Source organism: Rattus norvegicus, chromosome 4 (genome assembly GCF_036323735.1).
Source record: "Rattus norvegicus strain BN/NHsdMcwi chromosome 4, GRCr8, whole genome shotgun sequence".
In the NCBI taxonomy this organism is placed as follows: Eukaryota; Metazoa; Chordata; class Mammalia; order Rodentia; family Muridae; genus Rattus; species Rattus norvegicus.
This window is the reverse complement of record NC_086022.1, coordinates 26,237,208-26,256,006: the sequence shown is the minus strand read 5'-3', so window position 1 is coordinate 26,256,006 and position 18,799 is coordinate 26,237,208. Positions and strand designations below refer to the sequence as shown.

Sequence of the window (18,799 nt, the reverse complement as noted above, 5' to 3'; positions counted from 1 at the left end):
TCAAGTTTGCTCGTGGGGTACTGCCCAAGTCCTCTCCGCGGCGGCAGCAACTGGGAAGATCTGCGCCGCTCTTTCCGGGAGCCTCCGTGCACCAGGGTTCCAGATGGCGTTTGGTGTTTTCCTCTGGCGTCTGGATGTCCACAGAGTGCAGTCTCTTCTGGTTTCCCAGGCGTGTCTGCCTCTCTGAAGGTTTAGCTCTCCCTCCCACGGGATTTGGGTGCGGAGAGTTACCTTGCTTTCTTAAAGGCAAGTTACACTTAAACTACATGAATACACAATAGCAAAATACAACGAGTTTATGATCTTAAGGCATGTTATTAACTTGACTGTATATATAACTGGGGTCTTGCAAAAATTTAGTCTCTGAAGGCAAGACAGAAAAGGCGAGTTCAAGACGTTAACATTAGCCATCTTTCTACTATGAGCTTACATTTAATGAGATGGTCTCATTTACTATTCAAACAAAAAATAAATAATAAAAATCTTTTGAATGACAGCTAATACACCTCACAAATTGATAGAAATGTAAATGGTTACTCTTTGTAACAGAAAATTCTATTTAGAGGTTTTCTACCTTGTAGGACTGTGCGGAAGGACAGATGCTATTTTCTTTCATTTGAACAATGAAATAATTTATTAACCAAGCTCAATCTGTTATAGTGGGCTTATTCTTTTTCTCCCCAAGCACAAATGTATTTAGTTCATGACTGTGGCCACCTTTTTTTTAAATCATTTAATGTAATACCTTTCTATATTTTCATACTTTCACTATATAGTCCACGTTATCCTCAAACTGGTGATTGTCTTGCCTTAGCTTTTGAGTTTGGCAGTCATAGGTGGGAACCCTGTGTCAGACAATCAGTTCTCCTTATCAAAATTTAGATTTTTAATTCAGAAATATTAATTGTCTCTATTTTAATCCCATTTAACACCATCTATAGACTATTTGGTTAGAAACAGGCTTTACTTACTGCCCTCTCCCCCAATTTTTAAGGTAGTTTAAAATTTTATTTATGTTAAATTTTATGCACACACACATGCACACGCGCGCGCGCACACACACACACATACACTGAAACTGGAGTTGCAGGTAATTCTTAGCTGTAGGTTATGAGCAGTCCAACATGGTGCTTGGAACTGAACTCATGTCCTTTGCAAGAGCAGTATGTGTTTGTAACTACTGGGACATCTCTGTTAAGTGGGTGGTGCTGGTGTGTGTGTGTGTGTGTGTGTGTGTGTGTGTGTGTGTTTTAAGGCGAAGAGCTTGAATTGTAATAAAAAGTGTATCCTGCTTAGTGTCATGTAGAGAAGCAGTTGTTTTTTCATATGCTCAGGATAGACCCCGGAATTCAAAACATTAGCCCGAGCTGCAGCAACTTCTCCTCCACATCCCCAGCTTGGGAGAAGCGATGGGCATCAGGTGTTCACAGAGTACAGATCTGCCTTACAAAGAGAAACACTAGAAGTCATGCAGCATTTCATTCCAGACTCACTGCCTTCAGATTCGAGCTGGACTTTACTAGCCGTGTGATTTGGAGCGTCCATCCGTCTACACTCTTCTGTCTTCTCTCACCTCTTCTGCCAAGCAGACGTGACAGGAGCACGTGCTCTAACTTTCCACGTTGTTGTGCAGACCAAGTGCGATACACAGTCATGTTCCTGTGTGGCTTAGAAGCGAGTCGTGACATATGTAGTCTTAAAGCTCCAATACAGCAAGGCCAAGTCTTTAGTGACAAGAAGAAAATGTCTTCAATAAAACAAAGAAGAAAGTCTCAAACGCCTGTTCGTTAGACTTCAAAAAAGCATGCAGTGTAGGGAGATGAGCTGGGGACACAGATGAGCTGGAGTTATGTCTTAATTGAGAGAGCGTCAGCAGGGCAGTAGCATCTGATGCAGCATCGGCAGGTCAGGCCACCTTGTAGGCCAAGGATTTGGAGAGCATGTTCTGAAGATGTACAGGGTTAATCCCAGGTATAGACCTGGTCTTCTTGTGTTTATTCCATTGTGAAAAATCTAAGTAAAAAAGTGCTTAATCTTTGAAAAAAGTAAAACATTTTCTATTTAATATGATGGTTGTATAGAGATTATACCCTTGTGTGATGAAGCAAGTAAGATTAATTCCAAATTCTAAACACATTAAATGTTTAAGCTTAAATTTATATCAATTGACATTTTTAAAAATTTTAATCGAAGAATCACGACGATTTCACTTTTGTTGACTTCAAGGTGATACTTTGATTTATGTCTATACCGTGGAGTGGCTAAATATAGCTGTTTACCGGGATTTTGAACTTGAATCTCTTAGTTGTGAGCTTAAAATATTCAGTACTCAGTGTTCTCATGTTGTTCTTGTCATTTTGAAATAAAGTTGGTTATGTTAGAAGGAAAAGGAACCATGAGGAAAATTGTGCTTAACTGCATGCTTTGGTCACCTTCCTCAGGTCTTCTTCTCTATTTTATTGGGGACTTTCAGTATTGGACATTTAGCCCCAAACATAGAAGCCTTTGCAAATGCAAGAGGGGCAGCCTATGAAATCTTCAAGATAATTGATAATGTAAGTCTCACCTGCCCATTTTTCCATCCCCTTAAAAGGGTTTTCTGATCGAGTCAGTTTCATCATTGCTTCCTCTCTCCACAAAGTGCCACTGCAGAGTAGTTACTGTAATCTAGTGATCTCCTAAAATATTCTTCTGCCTAGGAGCCAAGCATTGACAGCTTCTCAACCAAGGGACACAAACCAGACAGTATAATGGGAAATTTGGAATTTAAAAATGTTTACTTCAACTACCCATCACGAAGTGAAGTTAAGGTATGGGGATAAATGATAAATCTGTGACTCAGTAATCTGTCGGATAGATACTCCTTTACATACTATAAAAGAAAGGAATATAATCACATATATTTTATATATTTAAACCCAGTATTGAATTCACCTTTCAGCTCATAGAACTTATGTGCATCCATCTGTCCTGGGAACTGGCCTAACGTTGGCTTCTCACCTGTCTTGGTAGATCTTGAAGGGCCTCAACCTGAAGGTGAAGAGCGGGCAGACGGTAGCCCTGGTTGGCAACAGTGGCTGTGGGAAAAGCACAACTGTCCAGCTGCTGCAGAGGCTCTACGACCCCATAGAGGGCGAGGTGAGTGGGCGTGCGGCCAGCACCAGTTAACGCTGCCCATCATTCTGACCCTGTGATTCTAAAGTGTGAAAACCACACGTTTTGCTCCAGGTCAGTATCGACGGACAGGACATCAGGACCATCAATGTGAGGTATCTGCGGGAAATCATTGGGGTGGTGAGTCAGGAACCCGTGCTGTTTGCCACCACGATTGCCGAAAACATTCGCTATGGCCGAGAAAACGTCACCATGGATGAGATAGAGAAAGCTGTCAAGGAAGCCAATGCCTATGACTTCATCATGAAACTGCCCCACGTGAGTCGTCCCTGACCCTCTCTGTCACCCCAGGCTCAGAGAGTAGATCTGGCTGATGTGGTTCATGGGAACCCGGGAATCTTCTGTGAGGCAGAACTGCCTTAGCCTCACTCGGATTTTACAGCCCCTGCCCTATCAAATGATGATAGATATACGTACTTCTTGTGAGGCGCAGGTGATGATTACTTCCCAGTTCGAGACGTGAACTGAGATAGTTTGCTGCTTTGCTATATTTTCCTGATTTGTTTGTTTTAATTATAGAAATTTAACACCCTGGTTGGTGAGAGAGGGGCGCAGCTGAGTGGGGGACAGAAACAGAGGATCGCCATTGCCCGGGCCCTGGTCCGCAACCCCAAGATCCTTTTGTTGGATGAGGCCACGTCAGCCTTGGACACAGAAAGCGAAGCCGTGGTTCAGGCCGCTCTGGATAAGGTCTGTGAGCTATACAAAGGTCTGAATTATAAGAGTAATCATATTCCACTTTTTTCTTGTGTGTGTGACTAAGTGTGTATATATGCATATGTATATATAGGTGTTATATTGAAATCACAGGCTCTTTTCTGGAGCTTTACTGGTTTTATAATGTCGAAGCATTGGCATTCAGTAAACATAAGACAAATGACTGAATTTAATCAAAAGTCAGGTTTCTCTCTCTCCAGGCTAGAGAAGGCCGGACCACCATTGTGATAGCTCACCGCTTGTCTACAGTGCGCAATGCTGACGTCATTGCTGGTTTTGATGGTGGTGTCATTGTGGAGCAAGGAAATCATGAAGAGCTCATGAAAGAGAAGGGCATTTACTTCAAACTTGTCATGACACAGGTATAGTGGAACTCTAGATGTGTTCTAATTCATCTTGATGATAAGCTGTCACTATATTTAATCTACAGATAGATTTGATTTGATTATCTTGAGAAGCATGAAAAGTTCTTCGGATATTCAGGACCGAGCAGTGTCCTTTGTTACTTTTTCTGGAAGAAAAGAGAAGCTAAAAAGGGATAATAAGTTTAACAAGATCTACAGATGACTTATCCCTGGTAGTAACTGCCAGCCACATGTGGTTACCGACTGCTTTAATATTGGCTAACCTGGATTTCGAAATGTTTCAAGTACAAAATGAACACATGGGATTCTGAAGGCCTAGAATAAGATGATGCAAAACGTCCCGAAAGGTTTTCTTGTTATTATATGTTAAATGTATAATACATTGGATAACAGTAATATCTTGGATTCATTAAATTAAATATATAATTAAAATTGATTTTTTAAATCTATTTTCACATTTTCTAATATGGCTGTTAGGAAAATTTAAATGACAAATATGGCACACATAGAATTGTCATTGATAACACTGGTTCAAAGCATACTTGATTGACTGAATGCCCCAGAGGGGAAAAAAGCTTTAGTTAGCTTTCTGTTGTTGTGATAAAATGCCATTACCAAACACACCTTGGGGGAGGAAAGGGTGAATTCCATCCTATAGCTTATCATCAGCCCATCACCCAGGGAAGTCAGACCAATAATTCAAGGCAGGAACCTGGAGGCAGGAACTGACTCAGAGGTCATGGAAGAGTGCTGCTTACTGGCTTGCTCCCTTTGGCTTGCTCAGCTAACTTTCTTATAGAATCACCTACCCAGGGATGGCACCACTTAGAATGGGCTGGGTCCTCCCACATCAATCGTGCTTCAAGAAAATACTCCCACACACCTGCCTAAAAGCCAGTCCTCAGAGGGCATTTTCTTAATTAAGATTCCCTCTCTCTAGATATGCCTAAGTTCTTGTCTGGTTTTCAAACAAAGCAGCACAATAGTGACTACTTAAGAGCCATTTTATTTGGTGGCAGTCCTTTTCATTTCAGGGTTCGCATTGCAAATATATCACATGAAAAAGCACAGCAGCTTAACCCATCCTTTCCCACAGTAACGTAAAACATTTCATTATTTGCGTTAATGCTGATGCTCAATCAGTCATTCCTCTTTTTTAACTGCATCTAACGAATCTCCCTGTCTTTTCTACTTGTTATAGACTAGAGGAAATGAAATTGAACCAGGAAATAATGCTTATGAATCCCAAAGTGACACTGGTGCCTCTGAGTTGACTTCAGAAAAATCAAAATCTCCTTTAATAAGGAGATCAATTCGCAGAAGTATCCACAGAAGACAAGACCAGGAGAGAAGACTTAGTTCGAAAGAGGATGTGGTATGGATGTGGCCGTAGTCTTAGTTATAAATCCTCTTCATACCCCTCCTTGTGGGTCTGTTAGTTGGGCGAGCTGAGGCTGGACTAGGAGGAAAAACAAGATATAACTGTTCAGAATCCATCTCTCATGTTTCATAGAGTATTTCAGATACCCAAATAATAACATTTTACAGTCGGTTTAGAATTTAAGAATAAGGATTTACACAAGGTTTTCTAAATGATGAATTTATGTAGAGGAACTTTAGTGGTCTATATTAGTAAATGACTTTGTTGCTGTGACAAAAAAATACCTCACCGAAGCAACTTAAGGGAGGAAGGAAGTGGGGTGAATGCTTGCATTTGGTCCCCACCCCCCCTTTTATTCAGTCTCATAGCTACGTATTCTCACATCAGATAACCAGATCTTAATCTGGAATCCTTGACTGATACACTCTGAGGTTTTTCTCTTGGGTGATTCAGATCCTGTAAAACTGACAATGATAGCCATCATCAGGAACTTCTAAAGTCAGAAATGGTGGCTAACCCTTAAGGAGTGAAAACATGCAACCACATGTTTTGGGTTTGTTTTGGATTTGTGGTGCTAGGTCAGCATATATTCTAGTTGGACATCTTACCAATGACCTACATCTCCCATCCCTCATTTGACGATCTACTATAGCAAGTCACATGCAGCCCTTCTTTGTATGCCATTGTATTCCTAACATACATAAAGATTCTGGACAGATGGCTAGAGCTAGAGTCCAGCCATAATATATTTAAATAAATACATAGCCTGCCAAGATTATGTTTACAATAGTTAGAAGCACATTGTCGTTATAACCTCAGATGTCAGTAATGTCAGAATTACTTTGTGTTAACGTGGTTTAATGATTTTTAAAAAGAGTAGACTCTGGTGCATCTGCCAGTATTAGATTTTCTATTCTGTTTGTTCCTAATTGTAAATATTCTTGTCTTCAGAATTCTAGGCCAAGAATTTTGGTAATAGCATCATTAGTTTTTTTTTAATGCAACTGTCAGAGTTAGCATCAAAGATAGTACTTGTCAATAAGAAATAGTTTTATATTCATTAATGATAATATGTGTGGGTGGAGCTATAGAGGACAATTTTAATTATCAATTTTTAAATAATACTTTTATGTGTATGAATGCTTTGATTGCATGCATGACTGTGTACCATGTGTTTGTGGTGCTCCTAAAGGCCAAAAATCAGATCCCCTAGAACTAGAGCTATAGGCAATAATGAACTACCTTGTGGGTTCTGGGAACAGAAATGGGTCCTCTGGAAGACCAGCAAGTATCCTCAACTGCTGTGACATTTCTCTAGTCCCTGAATTATCAATTTTGTAAACCATTTTGTTGTCATGTATGTGTTTTCCAGGATGAAGATGTGCCTATGGTTTCCTTTTGGCAGATCCTAAAGCTAAATATTAGTGAATGGCCCTATTTAGTTGTGGGTGTACTTTGTGCTGTTATAAATGGGTGCATACAACCAGTGTTTGCCATAGTGTTTTCAAAGATTGTAGGGGTAAGTGCTGGTATCTATTTTGTATTTATTTGTTTGTGTTTACTGATGAAGAGTAAATAAATTGTTTCTGTTTGTACCATTGACAATAAAGCAGAAAAGTATGTGGCCATTAGTGGGAAAAGTCTAATTTTTAAGAGGAAACCTAATATTTTATTAAAATTTCAATTGTTTGAGAATTTCTTACAAGAGTACCATAGTTACATCATTTTCATCTCCTCCAACCCTCCAACTCCTCATGTCTACATACTACCTGCTCTCTTTTATAATTATTATTTACACACACACACACACACACACACACACACACACACACACCCTACTGTGTCCATTTAGTGGAAAAATGCAAAGAAATACAGATAAAAGACAGTTGACAAAATGAGCCCTTTGTGGGCAGAAAGATTGTAAGAGCCAGAGAACCAGGATACCTGGTGCTGAGTGACATGGGACCTACATCCATGAAATCTTGACAACATAATAGCCTAAACAGACTCATAATACCACACCAGTCAACAGGCCAGTGTGGGCAGAGGTCATTTCACGAGGCCCTACAGTGGCTGCTAGAGGAAGAGACTCCATTTTCTTTAGAAATGAGATCCCTAAGGTTCTCCAGTTCCAAACAGAGACAGCTTGCGGTACTTGGAAATCTTCACATAGTAAAACAAAGAGTTGTTGAACAATATTGTTCCTTGCCAAGATTCTAAGTGGAGAAAGTTTATTATAATTCATTCCACAGTAGGGTGGCACGCATTAATCTATATAAAACCCCCAATATTGGATGAGTCTGTGAATAGTAGATTCCCTCTGTCTTGAAGCAAAGCAGAATGCAGATGCTTTGGAGGTCAGCATTTTGGAGGCCAACTTTATTCCATTATACAAAGTCTGCCTTCCCCTGCCAAACTGTGTGAGATGGGGGAATGGGCCCTAGGCAGGATGATTTCCTCAGCCATAAAACTAAGAGTCTGTCAAATATTTTGCCACAGGTTTTTTCAAGAGACGACGACCATGAAACCAAACAACGGAATTGTAACTTGTTTTCCCTTCTCTTTCTGGTCATGGGAATGATTTCTTTTGTTACGTACTTCTTTCAAGTAAGTGTCTACATTCTTTCTGTTTTATTGGATATTTTATGTATTTACATTTCAAAGTTATCCCCTATCGCCCCTCTCCCATCCCCTTACCCCTTATCCTTCTTCCATGAAGATGCTCCCACTCCAACCCACCCTCTACCACCTCAAAGCCCTCGAATTCCCCTACCCTGGGGAAACTAGCCTTCACAGGACCAAGGGCTTCTCCTCCTATTGATGCCAGAAAATGTCATCTTCTGCTACATATGTGGCTGGAGCCATGGGTGCCCCCACATGTCATCATTGGTTGGTGATTTAATCCCTGGGAGCTCTGGGGGTTGTCTGGTTGGTTGATATTGTTGTTCTTCCTATGGGGTTGCAAACCCCTTCAGCACGTAACTCATCCACTGGGGTCCCCATGCTCAGTCTGATGGTTAGCTGCAGAGCCTCTCAGTAGACATCCACGTCAGGCTCCTGTCAGCAAGCACCTATTGGCATCAGTAATAGTGACTGGGTTTGGCGGCTGCATATGGGATGGATCCCGGGGGGTGGGGGGGGCAGTCTCTGGATGACTTTTCTTCAGTCCCTGCTCCACTTTTTGTCCATGTATTTCCTCTGGTGAGTATTTTGTTCTCCATTCTAAGAAGAACTGAAGCATCCACATTTTGGTCTTTCTTCTTCTTAAGCTTTATATGATCTGTGAATTGTTTCTTGGGTATTGCAAGCTTTGGAGCTAATATCACTGAGTGCATACCACGTGTGTTCTTTTGTGACTGAGTTACTTCACTCAGGATGATACTTTCTAGTTCCATCCATGTGCCTAAGAATTTCATGTTGTCATTGGTTTAGTAGCTGAATAGTACACCATTGTGTAGATGTACCACATTTTCTATATCCATTCCTCTGTTGAAGGACATCTGGGTTCTTTCCAGCTTCTGGCTATTATAAATAAGGCTGCTATGAACATAGTGGAGCATGTGTCCTTGTTATATGTTGGGGCATCTTTTGGGTATATACCCATGAGAGGTATAGCTGGGTCCTCAGGTAGTACTATGTCCAGTTTTCTGAGGAACTGCCAGACCGATTTCCAGAGTAGTTCTACCAGTTTGCAATCTCACCAACAATGGAGGAGTGTTCCTCTTTCTCCACATCCTCGCCAACATCTGTTGTCACCTGAGTTTTTGATCTTAGCCATTCTGACTGGTGTGAGGTGGAAGCTCAGGGTTGTTTTGATTTGCATTTCCCTGATGACTAAGGATGGTGGACATTTCTTTACATGCTTCTCAGCCATTCAGTATTCCTCACTTGAGAATTCTTTGTTTAGCTCTGTACCCCATTTTTAATAGGATTATTTGATTCTCTGGAACCTAACTTCTTGAATTCTTTGTATATATTGGATATTAGCCCTCTATCGGATGTAGGATTGGTACAGATCTTTTCCCAATCTGCTGGTTGCCATTTTGTCCTAATGACAGTGTCTTTTGCCTTACAGATTTGCAATTTTATGAGGTCCCATTTGTCGATTCTTGATCTTACATCATAAGCCATTGGTGTTCTGTTCAGGAAAATTTCCCCTGTGTTTGAGGCACTTCCCCACTTTCTCTTCTATTAGTTTCAGTATATCTAGTTTTATGTGGAGGTCTTTGGTCTACTTGGACTTGAGGTTTGTACAAGGAGATAAGAATGGATCAATTTGCATTCTTCAACATGCTGACCTCCAGTTGAACCAGCATCAGTTGTTCAAAATGCTATCTTTTTTTCCATTGGATGGTTTTAGCTCCTTCGTCAAAGATCAAGTGACCATAGGTGTGTGGGTTCATTTCGGGGTCTTTAGTTCTATTCCATTGATCTACCTGCCTGTCTCTGTACCAATACCATGCAGGTTTTTTACCACTATTGCTCTGTAATACAGCTAGAGGTTAGGGACGGTTATTCCCTGACCTCAATAAAAAGTTCTTTTATTGTTGAGAATAGTTTTTGGTATCCAGGGTTTTTTGCTTTTCCAAATGAATTTGGAAATTGCTCTCTCTAACTCTATAAAGAATTGAATTAGAATTTTGATAGAGATTGCATTGAATCTGTAGATTGCTTTTGGCAAGATGTCCATTTTTACTATATTAATCCTGCCAATCCATGAGTATGGGGAATCTTTCTATCTTTTGAGATCTTTGATTTCTTTTGTCAGTGACTTGAAGTTCTTGTCATACAGATCTTTCACTTGCTTGGTTAGAGTCACACCAAGGTATTTTATATTATTTGTGACTATTGTGAAGGGTGTCATTTCCCTAATTTCTTTCTCAGCCTGTTTATCCTTTGAGTAGAGGAAGACTACTGATTTGTTTGAGTTAATTTTATACCCAGCCACTTTGCTGAAGTTGTTTATTAGGTTTGGGTAAGAATTTGAAGAGCATTGGTTTTAGGTCTTCTTTGAAGGTCTGGTAGTGAAGGTCTGCACTAAACCCATATGGTCCTGGACTTTTTTTGGTTGGGAGAATTTTAATGACTACTTCTATTTACTTAGGGGTTATGAGACTGTTTAGATGTTTTGTCTGATCTTGACGTTGGTACTTAGTATCTGTCCAGAAAATTGTCCATTTCATCCAGATCTTCCAGTTTTGATGAGTATAGGCTTTTGTAGCAGGATCTGAATTTCCTCAGATTCTGTTGTTATATCTCCCTTTTCATTTCTGATTGTGTTAATTTGGATACAGTCTCTGTGCCCTCTGATTAGTCTGGCTAAGGGTTTATCTATTGTTGATTTTCTCAAAGAACCTGCTCCTGGATTTGTTGATTCTTTGTGTAGTTCTTTTTGTTTCTATTTGGTTGATCTCAGCTCTGAGTTTGATTATTTCCTGCCGTCTACTCCTCGTGAGTATATTTGCTTCTTTTTGTTCTAGAGCTTTTAAGTGTGCTGTCAAGCTGTTAGTGTATGCTCTTTCCAGTTTATTTTTGGAGGCACTCAGAGCTATGAGTTTTCCTCTTAGCACTGCTTTCATTGTGTCCCATAAGTTTGGGTATGTTGTGCCTTCATTTTCATTAAATTCAAAAAGTCTTTAATTTCTTTATTTCTTCCTTGACCAAGTTGTCATTGAATAGACCGTTATTCAACTTTCATGTGTATATGGTCTTTCTGTTGTTTTTGTTGTTATTGAAGATCAGCCTTAGTCTGTGGTGATCTGATAGAATGCATAGGATTATTTTAATCTTCTTGTATCTGTTGAGGCCTGTTTTGTGACCCATTATATGGTAAATTTCTCAGAAGGTACCAGGAGATGTTGAGAATAAGGTACGTGCCTTTGTTTTAGGATGAAATGTTCTACAGATATCTGTCAAATCAATTTGGTTCATAACTTCTGTTTCACTATGTCTCTGTTTTGTTTCTCTTCCCATGATCTGTCCATTGATGAGAGTGGGGTGTTGAAATATCCCACTATTATTGTGTGTGGTACAATGTATGCTTTGAACTTTAGTAAAGTTTCTTTTATGAATGGGAGTGCCCTTGCATTTGGAGCATAGATGTTCAGAATTGAGAGTTCATCTTGGTAGATTTTTCCTTTGATGAGTATGAAGTGACCTTCCTTATATTTTTTTTGATGACTTTTGGATGAAAATTGATTTTATTGGATATTAGAATGGCTATTCCAGCTTGTTTCAAAGCTTATTTGCTTTGAAAATTGTTTTCCAGCCTTTCACTCTGAGATAGTGTCTGTCTTTGTCACTGAGGTGTCTTTCTGTATGCAACAAAATGCTGGGTCCTCTTTCCATATCCAGTCTGTTAGTCTATGTCTTTTTATTGGGTAATTGAGTCCATTGATGTTAAGAGATATTAAGGAATAGTGACTGTTGTTTCCTGTTATTTTTGTTGTTAGACGTGGAACTATGTTTGTGTGACTATCTTCTTTGGGGTTTGTTGAAAGATTAATTTCTTGCTTTTTCTACACTGTAGTTTCCCTTCTTGAGTTGGAATTTTCTATTATCCTTTGTAGGCCTGGATTCGTGGAAAGACAATGTGTAAATTTGTTTTTATCAGGGAATATCTTGATTTCTTCACAGAAATTGAGTGTTTTGATGGATATAGTAGCCTCGGCTGACATTTGTGTTTTCTTAGGGTCTGTATGACATCTACCCAGGATCTTCTAGCTTTCATAGTCTCTGTTGAGAAGTCTGGTGAAACTCTGATATTTCTGCCTTTATATGTTATTTGACTTTTTCCCTTACTGTTTTTAATATCCTTTCTCTGTTTTGTGCATTTGGTGTTCTGACTATTGTGTGATGGGAGGAATTTCTTTTCTAGTCCAGTCTATTTGGAGTTCTGTAGGCCTCTTGTATGTTTACGGGCATCTCTTTCTTTAGGTTATCCATCTCCAGGATTGTCTCCCTTTGTGATTTCTTTATTGTTTCTATTTTCATTCTTAAATCCTGGATGATTTAGTTCAATTCCTTCATTTATTTGGTTGTGCTTTCCTGCAACTCTTTAAGGAATTTTTCTGTTTCCTCTTTCAGGGCTTCTACTTATTTACCTGTGTTCTCTTATATTTCTTTTTGTTTTAAATTGTTTTTTTTTTTTACCATTTCAAATGTTATCTTCTTTCCCAATTTCCCCTCCATAAGCCCCCTATCCTATTCTCCCTCCCCCTGCTTCTATGAGGGTATTCCCCCACCCACCCCTTTCCATCTCCCCACCCTGACCTTCCCCTATCCCTGGCATCAAACTTTGGCAAGACCAAGTGCTTCTCCTCCCATTGTTGCCCATCAAGGCCATCCTCTACTACATATGCAGCTGGAGCCATGGGTCTGTCCATGTGTACTCTTTGGATGGTGGATTAGGCCCTGGGAGCTCTGGTTGGTTGGTTATTGTTGTTCTTATGGGGTTGAAAACCCCTTCAGCTCCTTCAATCCTTTCTCTAATTCTTCTATTGGGGACCCCATTCTTACTTCAGTGGTTGGCTGTGAGTATTTGTGTCTGTATTTGCCCTGTTCTGGCAGAGCCTCTTAGGAGACAGCTATATCAGCTTGCACTTCTTGGCTCTATAATTATTGTCTGGGTTTGGTGACTGTATATGGGCTGGATCCCCAGGTTGGGCAGTCTATGGATGGCCTTTCCTTTAGTCTCTGTTCCCAACTTTGTCTCCAAATTTCCTTCTATGAATATTTTTGTAACCCCTTCTAAGAAGCATCCACACTTTGGTTGTCCTTCTTCTTGAGCGTCATGTGGTTTATGGATTGTATCTTGAGTAATCCAAGCTTTTAGACTAATATACACTTATCAGTGAGTACATACAATGTTTGTGTTTTGTGTTTGGGTTACCTCACTCAGGATGATATTTTCTAGTTCCATCCATTTGCCTAAGAATTTCATGAAATCATTGTTTTTAATAGCCGAGTAGTACTCCATTGTGTAAATGTACTGCATTTTCTGTATCCATTCCTCTGTAGAGGGACATCTTGGTTCTTTCCAGTTTCTGGCTATTATAAATAAGGCTGCTATGAACATAGTGGTACATGTGTCCTTGCTATGTGTTGGAGCACCTTTTTGGTGTATGCCCAGGAGTGGTATAGCTGAGTCCTCAGTCAGTGTTCTTAACCGCTGAGCCATCTCTCCAGGTCTCTCCTGTATTTCTTCAAGGGAGTCACTTATGTCCTTAAAGTTCTCTATCATCATCATGAAACGTGATTATAAATCCTAATCTTGTTTTTTCAGTGTTTTGGGATATCCAATACTTGCTGTGGTGGGAGAACTGGGTTCTGATAATGCCAAGTAGTCTAGATTTCTGTTGCTTAGGCTCTTGGGTTTTCTTCTCACCATCTGGTTATCTCTGATTTCAGGTAGTCTTATTGTTTCTGACTGGAGCTTGTCCCTCCTGTGAACCTGTGAGCCTGTGAGCCTGTGAGCCTGTGAGTCTGTGGACCTATGATCTTAGCAGTAATAGCACTTCTGGGGGACCAGCTCTCTCAAGGCCTGTTTTGGGTCCAGAGGGCTGTGGGACAGCCTTAGCTCTGGGCACAGATGGATAATGGAAGGGTCCTGTCCCAGGCCACACTGTGGCTCCAGCACCTTGTATGCTCCCAGTAGGTCTCTCCTTGGACAGTCAGTGGAGCGAAAATGGGGTCCCACCTATGAGCTTAGGAGGGAGTGTGCTCCCTCCAGACCAGCTCTCTGCAGGTCGGTTTTGAGTCCTCTGGGCTGTGGGACAGTGTTAGCTCTGTGTGCAGATGGAGACCAGAAGTCTCATCATTTCTGCATTCATTATGGAAGATTTGCAAAGATGTATTTAATTTGCCTGTTTGCGTGGTTCCTCTTTCCTTACCTGGGCTGCAACAGTCTGTGGCTTTGCCTTCTTCTCTCTACCGTTTCTCCAAATACAACATTTGACCCGGTGATAGTACAGGAATGACCTGTGTGTTGCAGTGATTGGAACAAAGAAACCCGAGCACAGGAGCCCAGGGATAAGTTTGGAGCTCAGTATTGCTGCTCATTTAGCATTTAGAGAAATGTGTTCCTATATTTGAAAACTACAAACAAACAGAAACAAAAACAAAATCCAAGAAGCTACGAGAACTCTGCAAATGTATCACATTAATTTAAAAAGATGTCGATGTGTGTCACTATGCTCTTACTACAGGGAAAGAACCCTTCCAATGATAGAAGAATCATTAAAAGCCAATCATTTTTTTAAAGCACTTAGGACACATTCTTCACACTTTTTTGCAGCCTAAAAACCATATGACTCAAATTCAGTTGCAAAGAAATTAAATGTTCTCACAATATGGTGTAGAAAGGCATGCAGTGTGGACTCTGATAGGTCTTTCTGCCATTTGCATACATAGCCAATTATGTATGCATGGGGAAATTACTCATTTTACCTGTCTGTCCCTGAGCTTCCTTTCTCCAAAATAAGGGAAATGTCACCCTGTAATGATTAAGAGAAAATATGTCCAAATTAGCCATCCCAGGTATATGAGAAAAAAATTAGGAAATAACCCATTCAATGAGACAGTGATTACCCACATGAAATACTGTAGCTGAAACTCTGGATAGGTTTTTAATACATTCTGGGATTTTTTAATTTAAAATTTTGTTTTTGGTGTAAGAATGTTTTGCATGGATTTATGTCTGTGCACCATATATGTGCCTGGTACCACCTGAAGTTTGAAGGAGATCAGTTCCCTAGAACTGGAGTTACGGATGCTTCAGAACCACCATGTGAGTGCTCAAAATGTAACCAGTATCTTGCAGAACTGCAGCCAGTGCTTTTAACAACTGAACCATCTCTCCAGCTCTGAACACATTCTAGACATGTTTTAATAATTCAGTGGACAAGACATGGTTCCTGAACATTGTTGGAGGTAAAAGAAAATGAGTAAAATGGTTATTTGACTAGGTGCCTAAAAGATTGTGGAACTCCATCTTGTTAGAATAAATAGGACATTTCCTAGAGCAAGAGAGTCACAAATGTTTGGAGTAATTTCAGTTATTCTGTGTGGAGTAGGTAAAGGATTGGGAGGGAGGCATCTTTGGGCTTTGGCAGTTGGGGTAGTGACTTGTGAGGAGTGAAAAGCATTCCCCCACAGTCTGGCTGGGCTGGGGAAACTGAGTCTGCCATGACTCAGACCTGTAAACTTCCAAACCACCCTGAGGGACAGTCAGTGGATCCCAGGACCCCCACAGATTTCCAGTCCATGCTGGGAAGGACAGAATGCCCAACTGCTCATCTTAGAAACAGGCAGGGACCTCAGTAAGAGACAGGCAGTCAGACCAAATCTGCATTGCTCTCTGTAAACCTGATTATGGCCCTGTCGAGTTGTGTACTCTGGAAACCTTTCAACTACTCAAACTCCTCAATTTGGTTTTAAGCATGATGGTTATGGGGTTATGAGATCATGCATGTAGCATGTAGCCCACTGTGTAACAGAAGATAGCTCTCTACAAAAATAGTTGTAACAACTTTCCCGTTGCATATTCTAGCCAGGTAATAGCCCATTTAGTATAGTAAATTCAAAATGAGAAAGACCTTCCATGTGCCCTTTTGTCCAAGAGCAGAAACCTGCTTGTGGCCCCATCTGACCTTACTTACACAGTCCCCGGCTTCCCTTTTGATCTTGGCTTGTGTGTCCTCTGCACATCTTTCCTCCCTTTCTCTTGGTAACACTCAGAATGCAACTTGGGAGCACAAAGGAATATCCAGCTGGCCTCTTCCATTTCTCTAACCCTGCAGGAGCTTACAGGGATGGAATTAGGACTTCCCTTCTTTGTTACACAGCACAGCCTTTCCCACACCGCTTCTCCATGGCTCTTCTGTGTGTTGCTGCTTCCAGTTTCCAACAAAAAGGGGGAGCCTGTCGCTCCCTAGTTCCCACACTTGTCATAGTGAGGACTTGGTTGTTGTTCCTTCCACGATGTGGCCTGGCACAACAGCATATGTGTATCTTAGTGTTCTTTCCTAGTTACTGTCCCTCCTCCAGACACTGAGGTGTATAGCCTTGCAGAATGGGGAGATAGAAGGTAAAAGGCTTCCTCTTGGTGAGCCACCTTCCTCAATCTGTTCTGATAGCAAAGTTTGACTTTTTCAGTTCCTCCCTTATGGATGGGTGACTGTAAACTCTTTTTTTTTCCAGACTTTACCTGAGGTTCTTGTGGAGCCATTAACAGCCCTTCTTTTCTGTCCCACAAGTGTTCTGGTTGGATGATAATTTACGTTTACAGCTTGTCTTAGTTACAGATTTCGTTGCTGTGAAGAAACACCACGACCAACACAACAGACACACACACACACACACACACGCGCACACACATTTAATTGGGGCTAGCTTACAGTTTCACAGGTCTAATTCATTATCCTCATGGTGGGAAGCAGACTCATGGTGCTGGAGGATCCTAGAGTTCTTCATCTTTATATGCAGGCAGCAAGGAGACCGTGTTCCACACTGAACAGACCTTCAGTATAGTTGATCTCAAAGTCAGCTCTCATAATGGCACACTTCCTCCAACAGGACCACACCTCCTAATAGTGTCACTCTCCCTGGGCCAAGCATTCAAACACATGAGTCTGGGAGCCACACCTATTCAAAGCACCACACGACTTGCGTAGACTGTCCAGCCTTTGGCATAACAGCATCTTTCTAAGTGATGGCCGTTGAACAGTTGGGGAAATAAGTAGGGCTAGGGTGGGTTGGGCACATAAATGCATTTGTAGTACACTTCTGGATACCCTGTCACTAACTGGGAATCATTGGTGTTTGCTGTCGGAACCGGGCTCTGGAGCTCTCTCACTAAAGCAGCTACATATCTGGCACAATAGCATAGAGTCACAGCACCACAGCAAACCCAGGAACTGAGGCTCTGTGACTTTCATACATGATCATGCATTCCCTTAGCTGTAACACCGACCCCTCTTCCTGCTATGTCATTGGTGTCCGAGTCTCTGACCAGTCTTCTGTGTGCCATGCTCTTGTTCTTCTCAGGGCTTCACATTTGGCAAAGCTGGAGAGATCCTCACCAAGCGACTCCGATACATGGTCTTCAAATCCATGCTGCGACAGGTATGGCTATTAAGGGTTGTACACTGGGGTGAGTACAACTTTTCTCGTGTGCCCCGTGGACACAGATTGTAGGAGCTCTGGCACATTTGTTAGATAGAGATCCTGCACGGCCCCTCAGCCTCACCTTGAGATGCTGGCGGAACATCTGTCTGCGGACCTGTAGTCTGTTTGCTGCAGGCGGGCACAAGAAACCAGACTGAGCTGAGACAAACAGAATGTCCAGAGTAGTCTCCTCCAGCCTTTTGGTCCGCCATTGAAGGATGACAGAAGTTGAAGTAATCCTCAGTTTTGTGCATGCTCCACTCCTTTCTTCTCTCTCCTGTGGATCTGGAATACTTCGTCATGAGTCTTGCCCTCAGGAAATACCCTCCATACCGTTCACTCCACAAACTTCCAATCATCACATGCTTCATCTTTCCTAGTTTTTTTTTTAAGTAACAGCTCTACTATTTTTTTTAGGATTTATTTATTTCATGTATGTGGGTACACTGTTGCTGTCTTCAGACACACCAGAAGAGGGCATAGGATCCCCACTACAGATGGTCGTGAGCCACCATGTTGCTGGGAATTGAACCCAGGACCTCTGGAAGAGCAATCAGTGCTCTTAACTGCTGAACCATCTGTCCAGTCCACAGGGTAACCCATATGCTGTGTTGGCTCAGTGACTTAGCAGGACAGAGTGCGCCTCCCACTTTGTACTTTTAACAAGCTCAAAATAGACAGTGGATATTTTCCTTAAAGAAGAAGTAGGATCTGGGAGAGTATCCCAGGGCAGCCAGGTTGAAAGAGGGTTTTTTTTGTTTTTTTGTTTGTTTGTTTTTATAACTGTGAGAAATTTGCATATGACTTTAAAACGTTTATGATCACTAGTCATTTGCTATGAATAGAAAGATGAGCTTTGACTTCTGTTTCCTCAGCAGGCTTACTCCATACATACTCTTTCTTCTCTCTACCCATTGTTCAGACTAAGCCCTTAATGACTTCCCTGGAAGTCCAGTATTCTACCGCTCCACCAGTTGTTCATCAACCTCGTGGATGG

At 41.2% G+C, this 18,799-nt stretch overlaps 1 protein-coding gene across 4 annotated transcripts in view; it reads left to right on the top strand.

The window, feature by feature from the left end:
* Abcb1b (ATP-binding cassette, sub-family B member 1B) overlaps positions 1-18,799 on the top strand; it is an 82,451-nt gene that overhangs the window by 24,150 nt on the left and 39,502 nt on the right. For 3 of the 4 annotated variants that reach the window (XM_017592469.3, XM_039107053.2, NM_012623.3), the window contains 10 exons: positions 2,442-2,555; positions 2,700-2,810; positions 3,013-3,138; positions 3,229-3,432; positions 3,694-3,864; positions 4,092-4,253; positions 5,458-5,631; positions 7,010-7,156; positions 8,137-8,244; positions 17,683-17,760. In XM_017592469.3, coding sequence (XP_017447958.1) covers positions 2,442-2,555; positions 2,700-2,810; positions 3,013-3,138; positions 3,229-3,432; positions 3,694-3,864; positions 4,092-4,253; positions 5,458-5,631; positions 7,010-7,156; positions 8,137-8,244; positions 17,683-17,760 — 1,395 coding nt within the window. The remainder of the gene's footprint in view (positions 1-2,441; positions 2,556-2,699; positions 2,811-3,012; positions 3,139-3,228; positions 3,433-3,693; positions 3,865-4,091; positions 4,254-5,457; positions 5,632-7,009; positions 7,157-8,136; positions 8,245-17,682; positions 17,761-18,799) is intronic. The other variant, XM_039107052.2, reaches the window with a different exon arrangement.